Source organism: Scomber scombrus, chromosome 4, assembly GCF_963691925.1.
Source record: "Scomber scombrus chromosome 4, fScoSco1.1, whole genome shotgun sequence".
NCBI classification, from domain to species: Eukaryota; Metazoa; Chordata; class Actinopteri; order Scombriformes; family Scombridae; genus Scomber; species Scomber scombrus.
Genome location: NC_084973.1, coordinates 17,573,967 through 17,594,614, shown reverse-complemented (window position 1 = coordinate 17,594,614; position 20,648 = coordinate 17,573,967). Strand labels below are relative to the sequence as shown.

The window sequence follows — 20,648 nt, the reverse complement described above, 5'->3', positions numbered from 1 at the left end:
TGGCATCTAAAGAGGCAATTATAACCAGCAAGCAACCCAGGACTAAAGCAGAGAGAACTAGTAGGCAGGCAGTTGCAATGAGCAAAAAAAAAGGGCCAAAAAGGATATGGGGAGGTACAGTAAAGACCAGTGAGCATGCTACTGCCGAAGTAATGAGGAAAGTAAGGGCAATTAAAGTGAATGGTTCAAATGAGGCAGACAGCTAGTTATGGCAAATGAACTCAAACAAATACAAAGGAAGTATATGGGATGGTATATGAATGGGACTGTGGGATTAGGAGACATAGTGAGGAAGCTTGTGCTGAGGACAAATCAAAGAAAACATATGCACATTTAAAGTGTCTGCATCACTACATCCACGGCTTATTAAACTGGAGGTCAAAAACCATTAGCAGTAAAATATTATTAAATCACAGGAGCAGTTCAAATATGATCTAAGCTTTACTTTGCATTGGAGTGATATAAATAGTTATATAAACAGTTGATTTTACATATGTATGATTGCTCTTATAACACAGAGCTATCAGGACGCTTTGCTCTCAGACACGCTGCATTAATAGTCGCACACACACACACACACATACACGCATAGTCACTCTCTAGCGCGCAATCTTGCTTGCACGCTCCAGATTCCAGGAGATTGGATCTCATTTGTGGGCGTCAGGGAGCCGCTATCAATATGCGGGAGAGTTGGGATGTCTGACTTTGTAGTAAAAACACAAGCAAAAATAGATTTTGCACGGGCACTGAATCATAAGAAATCTGAAAAGCAAGAAAAGAAGAAAAGGAGCCTCAGACCTTGAAGTTTCAGGTCTACCTATGCTGACATCCCCTAACCTATAGATCATTCCAGAAAACAGTCAAAACTACAGATATTAGTCTGCACTCTCACTGCTCTCCAACATTTATTGCTTAGACAATAACACTGCAGCATGTGGGACAGCAGCTGCACCTCAGGTATTTTGAATGAAAAACTGAAGCTAATTTGTGCTGCATTGTTATTGGTATTGTTTATGAAGTAATATATTAGAACTTAGTAGGACTGAGTGGAGCTAAAATTAAATTATCTAATCTCTAAACTAAAATTTACCAACCACTGATGAACTGTGAAGTACATATGTATGACCAGATAGGTGACAAGTACACCGGTAGGGGTTTGAATGTTTGATCCCTACAGAGATGGGATCTGCTGGCTCTGGTATGCTGTGGGCGGCATTGCACTGGCATGATTTCAGTCCACTTTTCCCCTTAGAGGAAAGGGTCACTGCTAATCAATACAAAGTTGTTCTGAGTGGTCACCTTTAGCCTATGATGAAATATTCCTATTCTGATGGGAGTGGTCTCTTCAAGGATGACAATGTCCCCATCCACAGGGCACGAAGGGTCACTGAATTGTTTGATGAGTATAACAATAATGTATATGATATGCTAGGCATTCACAGTCATCAGATCTCAACCCAACTGAATGCCTACATTCTGGTTGCACGGGGTGGCCCAGTACCATACAAAGATACTTTCCTTTAACCCATCTGTATTTGCATAATAAGACCATAAAACCTTTCAGGTTTTTTTTAGGAGTTGTTTAAAGTAATTGATGTTGTGTTAAGGTGAATCAAATCCACATAACAATAGACTGAAAAAGCAAAACTGGTGGTCTCTCTAGTATTTTTTTCTCCTTTTTGAATGCAAATAAAAAATACACACACATAAGTATGTGGTTCTTCCCTCTGTGCCACTCTTCTTTGTTTTATTTACACACCAGTGATCAAAATTGGAGATGTAAAACCTTAACCGCACGCTGACACTGTAACATGCTGATCCTGATATAACACAGCAGAGTTAGCGATGTCAGGGGTAAACCAGGATGTGTGTTGCAAGATATTACATGTCAGGAGACAGGGTGATATTAGTTAGTGAACAAATAATATTGAAGCGATCATTACAGGGGACAAAACGACAACAGGACATATACAGCACAATGGAAAACACTGAGGGAAGTAGAATTAGTTTGGTTGCAATGACAAAAATGTGTTCAATGTTTCAAAGAGGCTGAAGCTTAAATACAACAATCTGATGCTGCTGGCTGGGTGTGCATGGAAGACCGAAATAGAGAGGGAAATATATATTTCAAATTTGGGTGTCTTAGTGTGTACACTGACCCGACAATGATTCATAAAAACAAGATCAAGGGGTTGTTATTTCAACCAACCAATACTACAAAATACTGCTGTGCAAGCAGTGAAGAGGGATAAATAGCATTCCTCATGGTGATCCTTTTGTCCAGACTGAGTTGAATCCACGGTCTAACTAACTATACTAACCGAAATAAGTATAGCTATGTGCGTTTCCACTATTTGTGAAATTCAGACTCAGGCACATAAAGAATAAACTCTCACTACAGAATGTGTTCTCCCATGCGTAAGTGTCAATGTTCTAACAAAAATAATAAAACTTACACAAAATATTTCCAGCAAATAAACCCATCTAGCTTTGTGGTACCCAGTGGAAGCCTGCTGCCAGAATTCTTGGAGTCCTGTTAGACTCAGATTTAAGTTTCAATCCTCACATCAAAAAGGTTGTCCAGTCCTGTCATCTCCTGTCATCTGGATCTGTAGTTGTGCTGTTGGAATTGATGAAACCTCAGTAGTTTCCATTGTTTGCTGATGCAAAGTTCACAAAGCTAGTGGTGCTGGGCAGAAAGTAACTGAATTACCAGAGGCTTAAAAAAGTCCCAGATCACTATGCGTCTTATTTTGTTTAAATATAGTGCTTAGAGCATTAACATCATTCTGTTATAAGAACACAAGATTTGAATTTTGGGTTTCTGTAGCATGACAGTACTTCACATCAGCAAAACCATTGCTGTCAGCTGAGGGAAGTGAGGGGAAAAAAGTAGATGAAAAATGGAAGACAAGTATCGAGACAAGTGGATACTGTCACAAACATTTCAATCAATCCCAAAACTGTGCACAACCCTGAATATGTCTCTTAGTCCTAGATTGTCAATTCTTATAACAAAGTTTACTTGTCAGCTTGGGAGTAAAAGTACAAGAGTGGGTGGATGTGCTTTGTCAGGTCTGGACTTTTATATTTGACAAATGGGACCTAGAAGTAAACACGGAAATTAAAATACAGACTTAGGGGCTGCAGTGCAGAGATGCGCACATACAGTAATATTCTCTCTGGGGATGCATATTTGTTAATGCCCATAAATGCTGTACCTCCTAATAAATGTAGCAAGGAGAATGAAATGATTAAAGTATGTTTTAGATAACCTGTATGCTTTCAGCAGATTTAAACTTGAAAGTAGCTTTCCAAAATGCATGCTTACAACAGAAAGATCTGAATAATAACTTTGCATTCATCCATACTAATTTTCAAGTGCTGTGAGATAATTGCTGACTTAGGTTAAACCTAATGCCTTTTGTTGTATTCCAACACCACTGGAATGCTATCAGCAGTGCTGCCATATCCCTGTATCTCTACAGTTAAAGGTACATGGATTGCACTTATATAGCATCTTTCCGTCATTCCGACCTCTCAAAGCTCTTTTATACTACTAGCAAAATTCACCCATTCACACACACTGACACTTCAGCATGTGGACTGGAGGAGCTGGGAATCGAATCGCCAATCTTCTGATTAGTAGACAACCCACTCTACATCTTGAGCCACAGCTGCCCGTAAGTTAACTTGCTTGATAAATTGGTAGCATACCCAATAGGATTTGACAGCTAAAACTAAAAAATAAGGTCACAAATATTTTGAAAAACACTGAATCACCCTTTAAAATGTGATGTCCAGCTCTCAGAACAAGTCTGCAGAATGTTGTTTTAATAGGCTGAAACTGTGTTTGTCAGAGCTCAAATAAAAATGATGTGTCATCAGAAACTTGCAGACAGAGGTTTTGCATGTTTTTAAATTTGGGGGGGAATGTCAGAGGAGAAACAGATAATGATAAGCAACTTTTTCACAGAGATAATAAGGAAAGCAGAAAAGCATGTTCTCTAAAAATGAGTTTACATGAGTGTAACAAAAAGCAGACGAACTAGTCGATTACTTAACCTGCAATAAACAACAACAAAATGAAGGGCTTGTTACAATTAACTGGATTAGGTTTTTTTTAGAGACACTTACAATATTATATTAATGTTGGTACATCGGACATTATGCTAATGCATTTCAATGTCAAACACCTAATTTTTTAAAGTTTGAACAAATGTCCAGTTAGTTAAATTCTGATCCAGGTTAGACAAAATATTCTGGCGCTCATGTTAACCATTATAATCAAAAAGATGTATTTCCTGCTATTTCGCCACAGTAACTGTTAAACCAAATATGTCTGTCTCTTTCATATATTCCTCTATTTCCCTTTATCTCTATTCCCCACTGTGCTTTGACAGAATATATGAAGAAAGCAGAATAACAGTAATGGTACAGACAAAAGTGTAAAGTCTTGATTTCTTTGAATCAAATGATCCAGACAAGGGAAAATGTGCTAGAAAGAAACATATTCAGGAAAAAGCCGGCGAGTCGGGGACAGACATGAAAACAGAAACGAGGGTTTGAGGCTAAATGGTTTCAAAAACGAAAGAGATAAGGGAACAGGGGAAAAAGGACTCAAAAGCTTTGTGGTGTTTAAATATGATCAGTGACAGGTCAAACAGACAGGCCTTTAGGGAAAAGTCAACACTGTTTATTATTATTTCATTAGTACCACAGAGGAAGAGAGTCTGACAAAAGACAAAGACATGAGGTCAGAATAGATCAATCCAGCAGTTGGACACAATAACATGAACAGCCCTGCTACAAACACTACATCTATGAAACATATATTACATTGTATTTGTTGAAATGGTTTTAGAGCAGCTGAATAAAATTATTTACAAATTATATTGTTGTAAGGGACTGCTGTTTTCCAATTATATTGTGTTATCTACTGGTTGTAATCAATCAATCATGTTTTTCTCACATGTAATCAATCATATGGTACCATGACAGTTAAATGTAATCAGTTTGTGCATTAAAAACAATTTAAATGCAGTATAGATATGTATGATTAGAGGTACAACAACAAAAACAAGACTCTTCTTCTTCAAGTCATCTTCTCATTTCTTACTTGACGGACTGTATACCTTGGGGGCTAAGAATTAGATATACCCATTATCAAGAGACGCACAAGTTCAAGCCTCTGATTTTGCAAGCATCTGCCCTGCTGAAGAGTGTAAGTAGCCCTTGAATGTCATCTGGCTATAGGGACCAAGCCACAGGACCTGACTGTGGAGGATATGTAACAAAATATTAATTCAGCCTGTGTAGCTGTAACTGCTGACACCTTACCTACTTTGTTAACAATGTTTAAACTCTGTTAATGTGACAAATTCCAAAGCTAATTTGATGCTTAAGCTAATTACCAAATATATTATGTTTCATGGGTTTAGGCCAATTTTGTAGCATTTTTTTGAAAGTTAATAATATGATGAGCTAGGTTTGTTTCTATTGTAACAGAGGAAGTTCATCACGCCTGGTTAGTTTTGGTTTTGTTAGCTCAATAGATACTTTCAAACAACTAATGTTATGTACTGTAATGTAAGATGGTCAACAAATGGTAAAACCTGAATAGATGAGTTAAGAAACATACTAAATCAAGAGGATAAAGGCACGAGAGGTCACTGAATGGTTTGATGAGTATATAGCCATGGCATTCACATTCATGTGATTTTTGGGAAATTTTGGACCAATGACTCCCCACAACAATGATCAAAACACTAAATGAGGTCATACGTGTTGCTTTTATTTAAAAAAAAAAATCTACACTGTATGTAAGCTAATATGTAAAATAGACGGCAATAAATGAATACAAATTTGATCAAATCTAACCTTGATAACAGTCATAAATATGCAAAACCAAAATCACACAGTTCAACTTAGTTGGTTGAGTCAAACATTTAGAAATGGCACTCCTCAGCCAGTACTTAAGAACTGAAGACGTGACATTTTACATTACCTGAGAGCCCTTAATGCAATATTACATTACTATAAAAAAGCAGTGAAGGAGAGAAGGAGATTGAAAAAGGACAATGACACGGAATAACAGACATTGTTGGTGAGGGAGTGAGCGACGTTTGACTGAGTTGTTGGCCTACAGAGGGAAATCATCCAGGACATCAACAGAACAGAGTCACTGGTCTGTGACCAAGGCTCGCAATACATACGGTAGACTGTGTGTACACATTAATGTGCATGTATGGGTGCATTCTTTTAATGGCTTCTACTCTGACATTGATTGATCATCACAGTCCCTCCTGGTCTGTGGTTGAATAACACTTGTGTGTGTGTGTGTATGTTTGTGAGTGTGCACATAACATATGTGAATGTCATTCAGTGTACATTTTTTGTCCTCCAGTAACTTTAAAAAGGCAGTGAACCAGGACATTCCAGGACACAAGGGTCTACAGGGAACTGCAACCAAACTCAGACATTTTTACACAAACACATACACACACATGCCCTCAAACAGACAAGCAAACAAAAAAAATAAGCATACACAAACAGAACTGCAATTTCAGATACACACACATTTTCACACTAAATAAACTATTACCTTTCACACACACAGACAAAGTCAAAATACACATGAGCATGCACAAACACAGTCAGGCTATAAACACAGTTGTATAAACAAAATTGATAAGATACACAAATACACTGCTGTCTTGCATATCAGGAGTCTCTGACACAGAAGGTAACTGACCTCCTTAAATCTTGGTGGTTGTTAACAATTGAGATTGAACAAGCCAAATGCAGGAGAGAAAGTAAGAGAAAGAAATAGATGGTACACGGAAGAAGGAGGAGAGCTAAAGAAACAAAAGTAGAGGAGATTGGGAGTGATGCCAGAAAGAAGAAGAAGGAGAGAGGAGAAACATTAGTAGGAAGAGAAAGAAGGAGAGAAGAAGGAAAAGACGAGAAGAAATCAATACAACTGAGATGGCAGCAAAGGAGGGAAAGAGGTCACAAATCACCCAAGCCAATACTGTGTGTGTTGATAATGTATGTGTTTGTGTGTGTGTGTGTGTGTGTGCGAGCGAGCGGGCCTGCGTGTATGTCTAGATGTGAAGTCACAGGTCAGTGCTAGCAGACTAATAACAATTCACACTTTGGCTAATGGAGACAAAGTAAGTAACCTAGTACACAATATGTCATTAGCACACTTCAAGGCTAATGGAGATATACTGAGGTCATACGCACGTTGCTTAAGCAAACATTGGAAATGCCCTTGACAATAAGATATTCAATCTAGACAAATTATGCTAGTTCTCACCTTAAATCACAGTCATTCAGATGGATATACACTAAAGATGTTTTAGCAGATGTCACTGCTAATAATGCTACTGTATTAAAGTGCACGCGAAGGATGGCAAGTTGTGTTATCAGAGATTCCCCTGGATTTTTTTTCCTGTAGACAAAGGTTGCGGAGGCTGGAGAGCTGTGTGGTGTGGCATTCATAGTTTGTGCACACACCTTGAGAGTATCATGCACTTAAGTGAAAAAAAATAAAAAATAAAAAATAAAAAAATATTTGACAGATGAAAGTGTCCATGGGGAATTTAGATTTTATACCAAAAAAAAACAAAAATTTGAAAAAGGTTGTGACAAACAACAGTATATATTTTGTAGGCTTGGGACAACATGCTTATCTCTGTTAGTGGTTCTGGTTCTCACACAGAGGTTCTGACAAGGACAGGAGCACCAATCCGCAGAATACAAAGAGATGTGACGGATCCATTTTACCAACATGCGACATGCGTGGTGGCTAGCAGCTAGTTAGCATTGTTCGCTTTGTTAGCCAGGCCATGCTGTCAGTAGCCTATAAAATGTAAAGAAAAATTCAGGTGTAGCCACGGTGTCGCTGGTTTAACAGCACCATGCTGAGTGGGTAATGTGTATTAAGATGTTTGTGTGCTCTGAAATACACCTGCCTTTGAGTAAGATGAAGTGAAAACCATGGTTATGTAGCTACTCTTTTAAAATGCTCCCTTTCCCTGCAGGTGGGACACAGATTGTGGCCAACTGGTGTGATGACCATGCAGCAAGTTGAGTTGGCTGTGTTTCTCAAGAATAAGTGACAGGCAGTGAAGCTGCTTAGAAAATGCTGACCTCACTAACCCCTAAGCCCTCCTTCTGCCCCCTGCCCACTCTCCCTCATTCGGCCCCACATGCTTGCCTGTGATCTTCACCTGGCTTGCCTCCCTCCAGATGAGGCTCCATGTGAGTAGATTCTAGATAATTTATTGAGCTGTCATGAAGTTCAAATATAGCTACCCTTTCCATCCATTTTACAGAAAATGTTCATAACATCTTATTAGAGTGGTCACTTTTGAACATAAATTGTCAAACCTTCTTTACCTCACACTTGCTATCACCTAATAACCCCTTTAATTTTTCAGTCCTTTTCTATCCTATGACAAAATAAATAAAGCTGAATTTCCAAATCCTCTTCGGAGATAAACCTACAAATGTATGTTGGTGTTTTGGAACTTTCTGGCTTGTTACATTTATGTTTTAACTTTTGATACATTTTTTTAAACTTTTGTTTTCTTCTATCTTGATCCCAAAGATCATATGAACACCATTTCACTTAAGCCGACTTTCCTTTTCATGCTGCAAAAAAGGAGGAGAAAGCATACACAGGGAGGAAAGGAGAGTGGGTGTAAGCGAGAAAGAGAAAGAAAACAGCACAGCGGGATTCATATCATATTTCTCCTCAGTGTGACTCCATGATATCTGTTGGCCTTTCCAGCCCTCTCAAAGGCACCCTCCATCAGCATCCCTCCATCATCCATACTTATCTCCCCTGCTTTCTCAAGCTCAGGTTTTATCTGTCTGTACTCTCTCCAATTTCCGTCAGTGGAAATTAGAGTAAAGCACAAAACAGCATGGAAATGAGAGAAGGTTCAGAAAAAAAAGGCAGAGGATGGGAAAGGGTGAGAGAGAGAAAACAGAGATAATAAAAGCAATATGGGGGCCATAGCTTCTAGCTGTGTCTGTGAAACAGAAGGAAACAAAGGGGGAAAACAGCTTACAGAGTTTAGGTTTTCACACAGATGAACAGATAAACATGCGTGCACACACACTGCATTCACCAGGCACAGTTCCTACAGTAGCTTTTTATGTAATTCACTACAAGTATGTTGCATAATATATGTCTAGAATATCGAATCTTCTTTTAACTGTCATCGCCTTGTGTTCAAGATGACTTAAATGCAGGAATGTACTAGGACACAAATTCAGCACTGGACTTTTGTCCAGAGCAGCCCACATACTGGCCCACAATTACCTATTTTTTTCTGGAATACAACTGGATAACATGTGGTGTTAATACACAATATTAGAACAACATTAATGTCCCCCTCCCCCTGTACATACTTTGTCCTCCAGAAGTTTCCAAAAAACAGAGATTCACACATTCTAACTGCCTAAAATTGTATTCACGTCATGAATGCCTAACATCTTTATTTTTCTGAAATAAACTAGCAAATGGCATTAGGTTTCCTTGTTTGAAAATGTAGGGCTAATGAATATAGGCTACTATAAACAGTGCAGTTGCATACAGCAACAACTTTGTACTCAGATAAATAGCTCTAAAAAACTCTCTATTATCTTTTCTTCCTTTCTCCTCTTTGTTCTCACATCCTTCCATCTCTCTTTACCACATACCCTCTTACTCCTCTATCTGCTATAGACACTCTGGGCATAGACTGCACGCCTGTACATGAATACAAATATAGTACGGGCAGGACAGCCATGTTGCACTTAATTGCACGTTTAGTTATTTCTCTGTGGAGAGACTACAGATCAATAAGCCAAAATTCCACCCTTCACATTAAGAACCTCCCAAGAAATCAAACTTACACTGCCTTTTTTTGCATCACAATAGATTCTACACACATTTAGACTAAATACTGAGTATCCTGATCATTGGTTTATTATATTCAATTTTTAGCTGAATAATTTTTGAAAAGCATAGCAAACTGTATATTTGATGATCATATTGGATTTGCAATGGCATAGTTTTTATTTGATTATATCCAATTGAATAGAACTGAACCTTGTACAGCACTTTTGCTTTTATCATGTTTCATTATTGTTATATTAATTTACTTTTCACTTTGTTCGTGACTAGGGGCAATGCCTTTATGCCTTATATAAGAGAGTGTTGTATAAATAAAATGTATGGTTGTTACTGTATCATCATTTTAATCATCACCATTATAATTATAATTATTATTATTTTTATCATTATTATTATTATTATTATTATTATTATTATTATTATTATTATTATTATTATTATTATTATTATTATAATTATTATTATTATTATTATTATTATTATATCCATACTACTAATAATAATAACATTACTAGGTTGCTACTACTACTACTACTACTACTACTACTACTACTACTACTACTACTGCAATAACAAGAAGAATATGAACAGTACCACTGCATTTGTGCCTACTACTAGTCTACAGGATGTTATTTTTATGAATTACTACTTACTGCAGATATGTCTGTGGAGGGGGCTCACACATTTTAAAGCCTACTGAGCAACACTGTAGCCTAACCTACAAACGGGTTGTAATATAATACAGACACAATCCAGCTATGAAATGCTTTATGCTAACACCCCCCAAAAACAAAGGCATGAAGTCTCTTCATATAGGATATCAGGCCATGAAAAGAGACATTTTCTTGAAAATGCAGCTCTAATCAGCTCTTGATATTGCATAAAGACGTCTATGTCTATTTATTTATTCATTATATTTTAAGTGTATATCTGTATCGATCAGCTTGTGCTTGAAAGATTAAGTTTCCCGGAGCAGAACAAAGTAGCATGCAACCAGTCATTTTTTATTTAAGTGACATTATGATTGCTTAGTACAAGATAAAGTATGCATAAATTAACACATATCCTAAGCAGATAAAACACTGAAAACAAAATTAGAGTTTGACTAGGCCTGAGGGTTACTTCAACAGGCAGGAAGTTTCAGAGAGATAACTCTAAAATTAAATTATAAAACTTAAGTTTTACACCAAATGAGATAACATTGGTTAACGTGGCTGCAAAACATCTACTGAACATGTCAAGAATGAATTAGATGTGATGTAGCTCAAAATATACTGAGAAACTGACTGTAATCCTAACCCTTGAAATACCTCATGGTGTCCATCACATACAAGAGCTGAAATCCACGGGTCGTTAATTGAACAAAATTCTCCCCTCAGTAATGCACCGCGTGGAATCCAACAACTAGCAAATGAATGGCTGATGGGAGACTAATAAATGACAGCTGCACATGATGTCAGTAATGAATGCTGAGAGATGGATGGAAAAATGAGAAAGAGAGAGAAAATAACAAAAAAGAGAGAAGAAGGGAGACCATCGCTATGACAATGTTTAGTATATGTTGGCTTCTGTCCAAACTTGATTTTTAGTTTTAACATATTTAGATGTCATAAATTGGTTTAGCATAATAAGGCCGGGTAAATTAGGTAAATTGAACCTACTGGGTTTTATTGGAAACCAAGAGTAAAAGAGACTAGACAAAGACTTTTATCATTTATGGGAAAATGAAGACTGAGACAGACAACAAAACAGATTAAATGTCACCTTTTCAATCATTCTCACACTCTGATATGACTGTGGTGGCATTCTGATATATTTTTACAAACTCTTTTCTTGCCTTCAGTATATGAATGAATGTATGTGATGTGTGACAGGTGTGTGCATGAGTGAGAACAGATGCAAATGCTCTGTACCATCCTGCAGAGGTGATCGGTCCACTCGCTACCAGCACCTGCAGTTGATTGGCTCCTTTCTGATGCCATTCAAATGAACACAAGTCATCCCCTCTCAAACCAAACTTGTTCCTGTTGCAAATGTTCACACTGTAGTTTTCTAAGATCTTTGCCACACTGGTGGCTTATGTTTCGCTACAAGTTTGTAGGGGTGGGCTGCTATTTCTATTGACCTTGTTTCCTCCTTTTTTCTTAGTTAGGGAAGTAAAATATATTTGGTATCTTTCATTTTTTAAATTACATTCACTACCTTCCTAGTAAGAATTTTTGGTTTGTTATGTTGGCCACCCTAAAGTCAATTCTTGGCTTCATGTATTTTAAAATTAAAAAAAAAACACCTCAGTTGTTAAATCTCATCAGTCTGTCTCTGTCGCTGCTGGAGACTAAGAGAAGATGGGTGATTTCATGTTGTTTCTTGTGACACCACTAGTCAGGGCACAGCAAAGTTCAAGCAAACAATTTAACTCAGTTACTATAATGTAAGATTTTGTTCAGGTTTGTGATCATACATGTAAGTAATTTCTGAGAACACAAGAGATGTTTTCATCTGTATGTCTGTATGTTTCCTAACACTGCCGCAGTACAAATACAAAGTAATAAAATCACTTATTTCTGAAATGCAAAACCTCCTCCGGGCACATAAAGTTTTTAGCAGACAAAGGACATGCTCCAGCACAGGAAATGACTCATCGACAAAAAGTGGAAAAAAGGTTTAAAAGTGACACGAGAGAGCGAATAGACAGAGAAAGAGAAAAGAAAACAAAGAGAGAAAGGGAGCAGGCAAAATGAAAAAAACACACAACAAAAAAGGTAATGATAAAAAATTCAGAAAGAAGCCAGGAAAAGGAAAACCAGGGGGATACATTAAACCGGGCTACAGTTGTTCAATAGAGAAGAAATCAAACTCAAGTTATACAGGGTTGAAGATAATGAGGGTGAGATGTGAAGTACACAGTAGCCTGGTGTGAAATGAAAAAGGTGTAATTTAAAAGAATGAGAGGCAGAAGACCAAAAGAAGCGGTAGCAAGCAATGTGGTTATGGTTAATGTCATCCTCAGTGGAAAAACAGGTAATTAATGAGAGACATGAAAATAAAATAAGAGTGAAGCTCTCTCTTAAAATCCTTGTGTCACACACAACCACCTCTAAGCAGAGACTGTAACACTTTCGCTCCTCTTGTAAAATGTATGTTTGCTATAGTGTGAATCTCTCTGGGTGTTTCAATAATTCTACCTATATTTTCACTTTTCTCATGTTTACTTATTTTAGGTTTTACTAGATTTTGTTGCATTTATTCTCCTCTGGCTTGACTATTCATGTGTAACAGCTGAATCAGGGGAAACATCAAACTGTACTGTTCAGTGGCTTCCGTCTCTGTCTTGGTTTTAGCACAGTGGCAGACCCAATAAGCACACACACACACACACACACACACACACACACACACACACACACACACACACACACACACACACACACACACACACACACGAACACACGAACACACACACACAGCCTTTATATTACATCTTTGGTGGACAAGTTGATTGAATTGAGACAGAATCAAAAGTTTTGCTTCCTCATGATTGCAGGCAATACACGCTGACAAGTATTAAAGAGTGAGCACATAAAGTTTGCATATTTGGGTTGCTGTTGACTCCACTGTCTATTTAATTCAGCACACACTATATATCAGGAGTTTCTAAACAGTTTTCAGCATGGAGCTCTGTTTTTAATCACTGGCTCAGGGGACCCAGGCTTATTAACAAGCAGTTATAGCCCTATAAGCTGAGCTCACATCAACTTTAAAGTCAAAGAAATCACGTTGTGTACGTCTTTGTCTTCCTGCCAAAGCAACAGCAAGATTCATCATTACCTCACTGGCAGGGTAATAACAAGTGCTGTCAAGTGACAAGTGTGGAACTTTGGCTGCAGTCCAGTACATCACTGTGGATCCTATTAAACTGTCCCATGAACATTGCAGTACAGCACCGGCTGTAGGACAGCTGTGTACACACATCTGACATGTGACCCAGGTTTCTACACAAATAACTAAACATTTGAATAATAGGTTTAACCTGTTTGCTTACAGTTCCTGAGTGAGACAACCTGGGGAAAATGCTGGCCACACAATTTTATACAGCACAGAGAGAAATATCATCAGGGTCGGAAACATTACAAAATATACAGGCAAAGAGGTCAATGTTTAAGAGTAATACAGGAACTGTATTAATATTTAGATGTGCACTTCAGATATCTGAAGATGTTTTAAGTTGTCCGTTCAACTGGACAAATGCAGATATATTTATCCAATTGCAGATACATTTTGTCACACACACACACACACACACACACACACACACACACACACACACACACACACACACACACACACTCTCACATATATGAACTGATATACAGCTGATATATGAACTGAAATGCAATTGCACTTAACATGTCACCTGCTATTTTACAACTAGTGATTTCTGTCAAAAATGTCTTGCTTTAAACAAAAACAAAAAAATCCACAGCCCATTTAATGAATACCTTCTCTGCATGACAGTTTTCATTTAATTTATTTTTCTACGTATTTACACTATACAATCTGTTTGCCTACTTTTTATTGCACTCTCACTGAATGAGACTGTTTGCATTGTGTGTAGACTTCACTCACCTGAGTTCTCGTCCACCCTCTCCTCCACAGTGTGGTCCTTCTGATGGACCCACTCGCTGTTGCACTTGAAGTAAATCTGTGTGGCAGGTGTGGCCTTGCAGTAGAGATTAACAGGTTTATTCTTGACAATGTAGCCTTCATCCGGTTCAAACAGGAAGTGAGGTAAAGGCTCTGGGGGGTCAGAGGGGAAGGTTTCTGGGAGCTCGCTCAGACTCAGGAAATCATCATCGTCTCTCACTGGGGGGAAAGAAAGGAGAAAGTTTAAAATGATGTTTCCCACTGATTTATAGCTCACTATGTCTTTGTTCAATCACTTAAAACATTCCAACCAGTGAGCATCAATGCAATACTCTTTCTCCTGAGTATGCGCGAGACAATGTACTCATGTGATCACTAATAACAACCATGTCTCAAGCTGGTGACCTGGACAGAGAACATTTTTCTTCTCACATTGTAAGCCTAATTGAACTCAAATAGATAATACATAATCAACTTAAATTGTAAAGCTTACACTTGTCACAAGTTATTTTTCTCCTTCTGTTCCAAGCTTATGTGATACATTCTGAAAATGCCAAGTCATTGTCAAAAATATTAAAGCCCCTTCCTCCATTTTAATCAAATGTGAATCTGGAACTTGAACCTCTCAAACAATATTTGCCAGAAATGATGATAGCAAACACAGCATATAGAAAAATAAGCAGGATATGTAAAGACAGGAGGAGGTAATTGAACAGACAGGGTGCTCATTTGACCAAGTCTGAGGGCACCAGCAACTTCATCTTCCTCTTCCTCCATCCTACTCTCTCTCCTGAACTGTCTTTTCAGCCAATCTGAATTTCACACCCACACATGGCCTAAATCAAAGGGACACCAAGACTGTTTTGTCACCAGGTTGCCATGGTCAAAAAAACACAGAGGATTACAAGAACAGGTAGGAGGGAGATGAAGAAGCCTTTTTTCCCCTTTCTTTTTCAGACACAATGGAAGTGTGTTTAAAGTCTGCACACACATACACACACAAATGCACATTTTCTTCTACTTTGTAATTTCCCTCCACTCCATCATCCTCCAGTTTCATTAAGACTGTCTAGAGTGACTGTGTGTGTGTGTGTGTGTGTGTGTGTGTGTGTGTGTGTGTGTGTGTGTGTGTGTGTGTGTGTGTGTGTGTGTGTGTGTGTGTGTGTGTGTGTGTGTGTGTGTGTGTGTGTACACATGTGTGATTGCCTCACCTGGGGAACTGTGACTCATGGGGACATTTTAACACACAGAGCAGTTTTGACACAGCTTCAAGGTTCAACCTCTTTTTCAACGCAAATGTGTCATGGCTAAAATTGCACATCAACACTCCCACAAATACACACTGAGTCACACACACACACACACACACACACAGACAAACACAAACTTTAATTCCTCCCACCCTAATTGTTTGTGTAGTTGGTCTTTATCTTGGAGAGTGGCAGTGTGCTGTGGGCTAGGAGCTAAAAGCAGCTTAGGTAAAACAACAAGACATAAATAGGGGGAAAATTAGTAGGCAGTGTCCCCACTTTGATGTCACATTTTGATGACATTTGATGACATTTCCTCTCTTATTTCTGTAATTAGTTCTATGAGAGTATGAAAATTCGTAGACATTTCCACCCCATAATTTCATTATCTGTAGGAAATGTTCTCTCACTCTTGGCTATTTATCCACTGTCACATTCAACCATTTTTCCATCAGCCTCTTTCTCTTTTCTGCACTCTCCTGTCTCTCCATTGGTATTTTTTGTGACGTTATGCTTCTCCACCACTCTGCTTTATAACCCCCCTCTTGCTTTTCACTTTGCCCCAACACTCATTCTCACCCTCATCTGTCATTCAGAGAGCTGGGGGGGTTCACTGCTCTGGAGTGACAGCTATAAATTATTGATTGGCACAAGAAACATGATAGCCGGAGAAAAGGAGGGTGGAACGAGGGGAGGGATGGTTAGAAAAATCCCCATGAATAAAAGCGTTGTTTCATGAATGCCTACTGTTTCCTTTTTTTTTGCACCATCCTTGCCTCTCTGGTCCTTCCCTCTTCCTACTTTGCACTTTTCCATCCCATCTGTTTTCCTTTTCCTCCTTCTTCCTTTTCTTCTTATCTCCTCCTTTTGTTTCTTCACCTGCTCCTCTCTCTCCTGATCTCCTGACAGAGTGAATTACTGATCCTAACAGCTCAGCTCATAAACGTCTTGCCTGAATGCTGTCATCAATAATGAATGGCTGTAGCGGAACAATGTCCAGGTTCGATTTACGGCATGTAGTAAATATGTACCGGGGGCAAAAACCACATTTATTCCCTCGCTTACGCCTGTAGGCCTGCCCACTTCAGAAAACCTACAAAACCCAGCCAATAAATATCAGTAATCTATCAGTATCTATTAAGAATGATGTCATCAGCAGTGACCAATCACATTTGAGTGTCGCAGACAATGTGAACTGATCTATCATATGGATAGAGCATGATATATATCAATTTTATTTTGGTTTGGTGTTTGGTGATGAAGAAAGTAGAGGAATGTAGAGATATGTCTGTTGCGAGCTTAATGAAGCCTTATAGGGTCAAAATGCCTCATGGGTATGAGTGTGTGTTTATGTGTCTGTGTGTGTAGGGTCTTGTGTTCTTGGTAAGTGGTCTGTGATGTGTATCAGTGCAGTAGCCGTGGAAATCATGAGATCATACTTCTTAGCATCTTATCAGTAAGAATCAACAGCAGCTGCAAAAACACATGCAAACAGAGAAACAAGCGTGCGCGCACACACACACACACACACACACACCATAAATAGACATGCAAAAATAATTTTTAAACCCATAACTCTTAATCCCCTCCACAGCCACTATCAAAAACACAGATACACACACACTTACATCCTTGACAACTAGGGAAACAAATCTGGCACAGTCGCTGTCTTTCTCAGACACATACAAACACAGACAAAAGTAAAGTGCACACACCTGCACAGACAAAAAATGAGCACATAAACATTTTTACACACTAAAGAAAAACTCTCCATGGATTTATCATTTTTCTTGCTATCTCTCTTTCCATCTTACACACACAAACAAACACACAATGTTTCACTAACACAGTACAATACTACACCCAGAGCCTCTTCCCACGATCGTCACTATCTTCCTCAATACACATTTACTCTTCATTCTATCACCTTTAATTAAATAGACAGGCTGAATAATCTTGAAAAAGGTTCAGGGAAGCAATTTAGGAAGTTTAGTGAGATGAGGGGAGACAAACAGATAGAATGAGTGCAGGGTGATGGGACAGCAGGGAACTAGTGTATCACTGCTCTAGAATTGATGCTGCCCATTTCCTAAACACACACAAACACGTATAAAGGAGAATGCGTATACACACAGATAAATGTGGGCACAGAAAAAAATGCAAATACAAGGCACACAAGCACGTCATCGTTCAAGCATTCAACAAACACACACTTGTATAGAAACAAACGTATGGAAAATATGTTTGTGAATGTCACAGGAGCAAACGCACACATTAGTTATGTGTGTGTGTGCATGTCTATGACACACCATGAATACCATAAACTGCCTGCTTTATTTAGCTTTATCTCTCCTTCTTCTTTTTCATTATCATCTTTAAGAAAAAAGCAAGTGCATTTTTTATTTTATTTTTTCATTTTCTCTTTTGAAACATTTTTTCTAACCTCCCATTGGGGATTCAGTGCTCAACTTTGTTAAGTGTTTACTCATCTGCGATTCAATTATTCATGCTTTGAAACAATAGTTACTGTATATGGTGAGAATACGTTTTGTTTACCCACTTTTGCCTGAAGATATGTTTAAGCATAGGGTTAGACTACTTTAATTTATTATATTTAGAATAATATTGTTAGCAGCATTTTCAATGTGACATGTCTCTATGAATGTCTTTGTTTTAATGAGTACTTCCTAAGATCAGCATTTTTTTTTAAAACTTCCTTCCTTCCCTCCTTCCTTCCTTCCTGCCTGCCTTCTTTTCTGCCTTTTCCTTCCTTCCTTCCTTCCTGCCTCCATTCCTCCCTCCATTCCTCCCTTCCTTTCCCAGAGTTGTTTTCAGATGATAAGTGGTTCAGATGACGATGATCAGACCAACAAAGTCATGCTGGCTGACATAAGAGTTGATAAAATATACACTGCCAGTATGCAGAGGTGTGTGTGTGTGTGTGTGTGTGTGTGTGTGTGTGTGTGTGTGTGTGTGTGTGTGTGTGTGTGTGTGTGTGTGTGTGTGTGTGTGTGTGTGTATTACTGCCTTTCTGACAGTAAAATCTGTTTATAAAGAATAGATCAAGGGTGGGTTAAGCCAGCTGAACTACTCCACATAGCATGCCAGGAAATTATACACTGCTTCCTAGAGTGTCATAGCCCTTTCGAAACAAGACACCAGGAGGCCACACATCATCTGCATCCATTAGAAACTTAATCAGGGCCTTATCCTCAATTGACACTTTGATAAAAGCCACATTATTCAAGACATGAGTAGACATGCAAAATGAGACAACTAAATCACTCCATTACCTTTGTCCAAAGGGATCAATTAAATTAGCATATATTTTATTATAATCTTCTGAATAAAATAAACCAAAATAGAAAGAATAGAAATAGAAAAATTGATTTAAAAAACTCCAAAACAAAACAAAAAAACACAAAATGTACATTAAACCATATCTTTCTGAAGATTATCATACTGCTCACTTTTTTGTTGAGACTGTGTAAGGGAGATGTTGATTCAAATTTATGCTTTTAATATTTGGCCACTGATTTGTTGGTTTTCAAATTGAATCCAATACTTACAGAAAGAAAATCTGTATTATTTTACATGGGAGAGAAATTTCTCCCAGGCTGGGTGGCCAACCATGACTATTTGATGACAGAAATAACCCCGGGAAGATATAATATAGCATGCACAGCACACTCCTTGTCAAAGCCAATTATATATCCACCAGACTTTCGGGGCTATACAAGGCAATTCATAATAGCAGAAAAGCACTTGAAAGCTAGTGTATCTATATGGGAGCAGACAGTGACAGCTGGTTGGTGTCCTCAGACTTTCATTGTCTGTGACAGATAAGGCCCCAACTAAAGCCTGGAACTAGATTTACGGCCCTGCCTGTGAAGGGGTGACTCTGTTAGGCCACAGCTTGCCTGAGTTAAGAAAGAAATGTTGAAAGGTACTTCTTCTAGAATGAAGAGAATAAGTCTGGTGTGTCCTACTGGCTTAGTGGTTTAGTCTCATATTGCACCATATCCTATAAGTGAGTGTATGCACTGAGAAATTATCTATACTGCATGGACTCCTTTGTTTATATCACAATTGGGGAAATTCAGCAATGATAATTTATGCACTTTTTGTACCTGTGCTTTTGTATTAATCTACTTCCACTTTGGGTCCTTTTTCTCTCCTGAAGTTAGATAATTATTCTTATGTCCCTTTCTATCTATAATTCATATAAAGCCTCCTTGACAGATATTCTCCAGTTGGTATGTGTATAACAAACAAACCCTGAATTCATACATTTACATTATGACTAATTATGAGGCAAACACACACACACAAACACACACACATTCAGCTCCAGTGACTTAAAGTGTATGAATACAAAACCCTCATACTGTATATACACACAAACACAGAAATGTTTGAAATGTGTGAAAATGTGAAATGCATATTTTATTTATTCCCAAAAGTTGCATTGCCCCTAGTTATCAGGTCAGAGCAGCACAAAACTGCATATTAATGTATAAGTGTGTGTGTGTGTGTGTGTGTGTGTGTGTGTGTGTGTGTGTGTGTGTGTGTGTGTGTGTGTGTGTGTGTGTGTGTGTGTGTGTGTGTAGGACTGTCGACTGCACATGCTGTACTATAAGTTCATGAAATGGTATATATTTATGCATCTGGGTGTGTGTTTGTGCATTTAAGCAGATGTGTGCTATGCTACTCACTGCATCCACAGTTGCATATTAGCGTATTTTGTATATATGTATGTGCATGAATATAAAGTAGGAACGTATTTAGTATCCTATTGTAGAATACTGGATATTACAGAGGTCAGCATGACTATAATAGCA

At 38.1% G+C, this 20,648-nt stretch overlaps 1 protein-coding gene across 1 annotated transcript in view; it reads right to left on the bottom strand.

Moving 5' to 3' along the window:
* The window catches only part of unc5ca (unc-5 netrin receptor Ca), a 195,540-nt gene that overhangs the window by 85,047 nt on the left and 89,845 nt on the right, over positions 1-20,648 (bottom strand). The window contains exon 2 of the mRNA XM_062416843.1: positions 14,540-14,776. Within this exon, the coding sequence (XP_062272827.1) occupies positions 14,540-14,776 (237 nt within the window). The remainder of the gene's footprint in view (positions 1-14,539; positions 14,777-20,648) is intronic.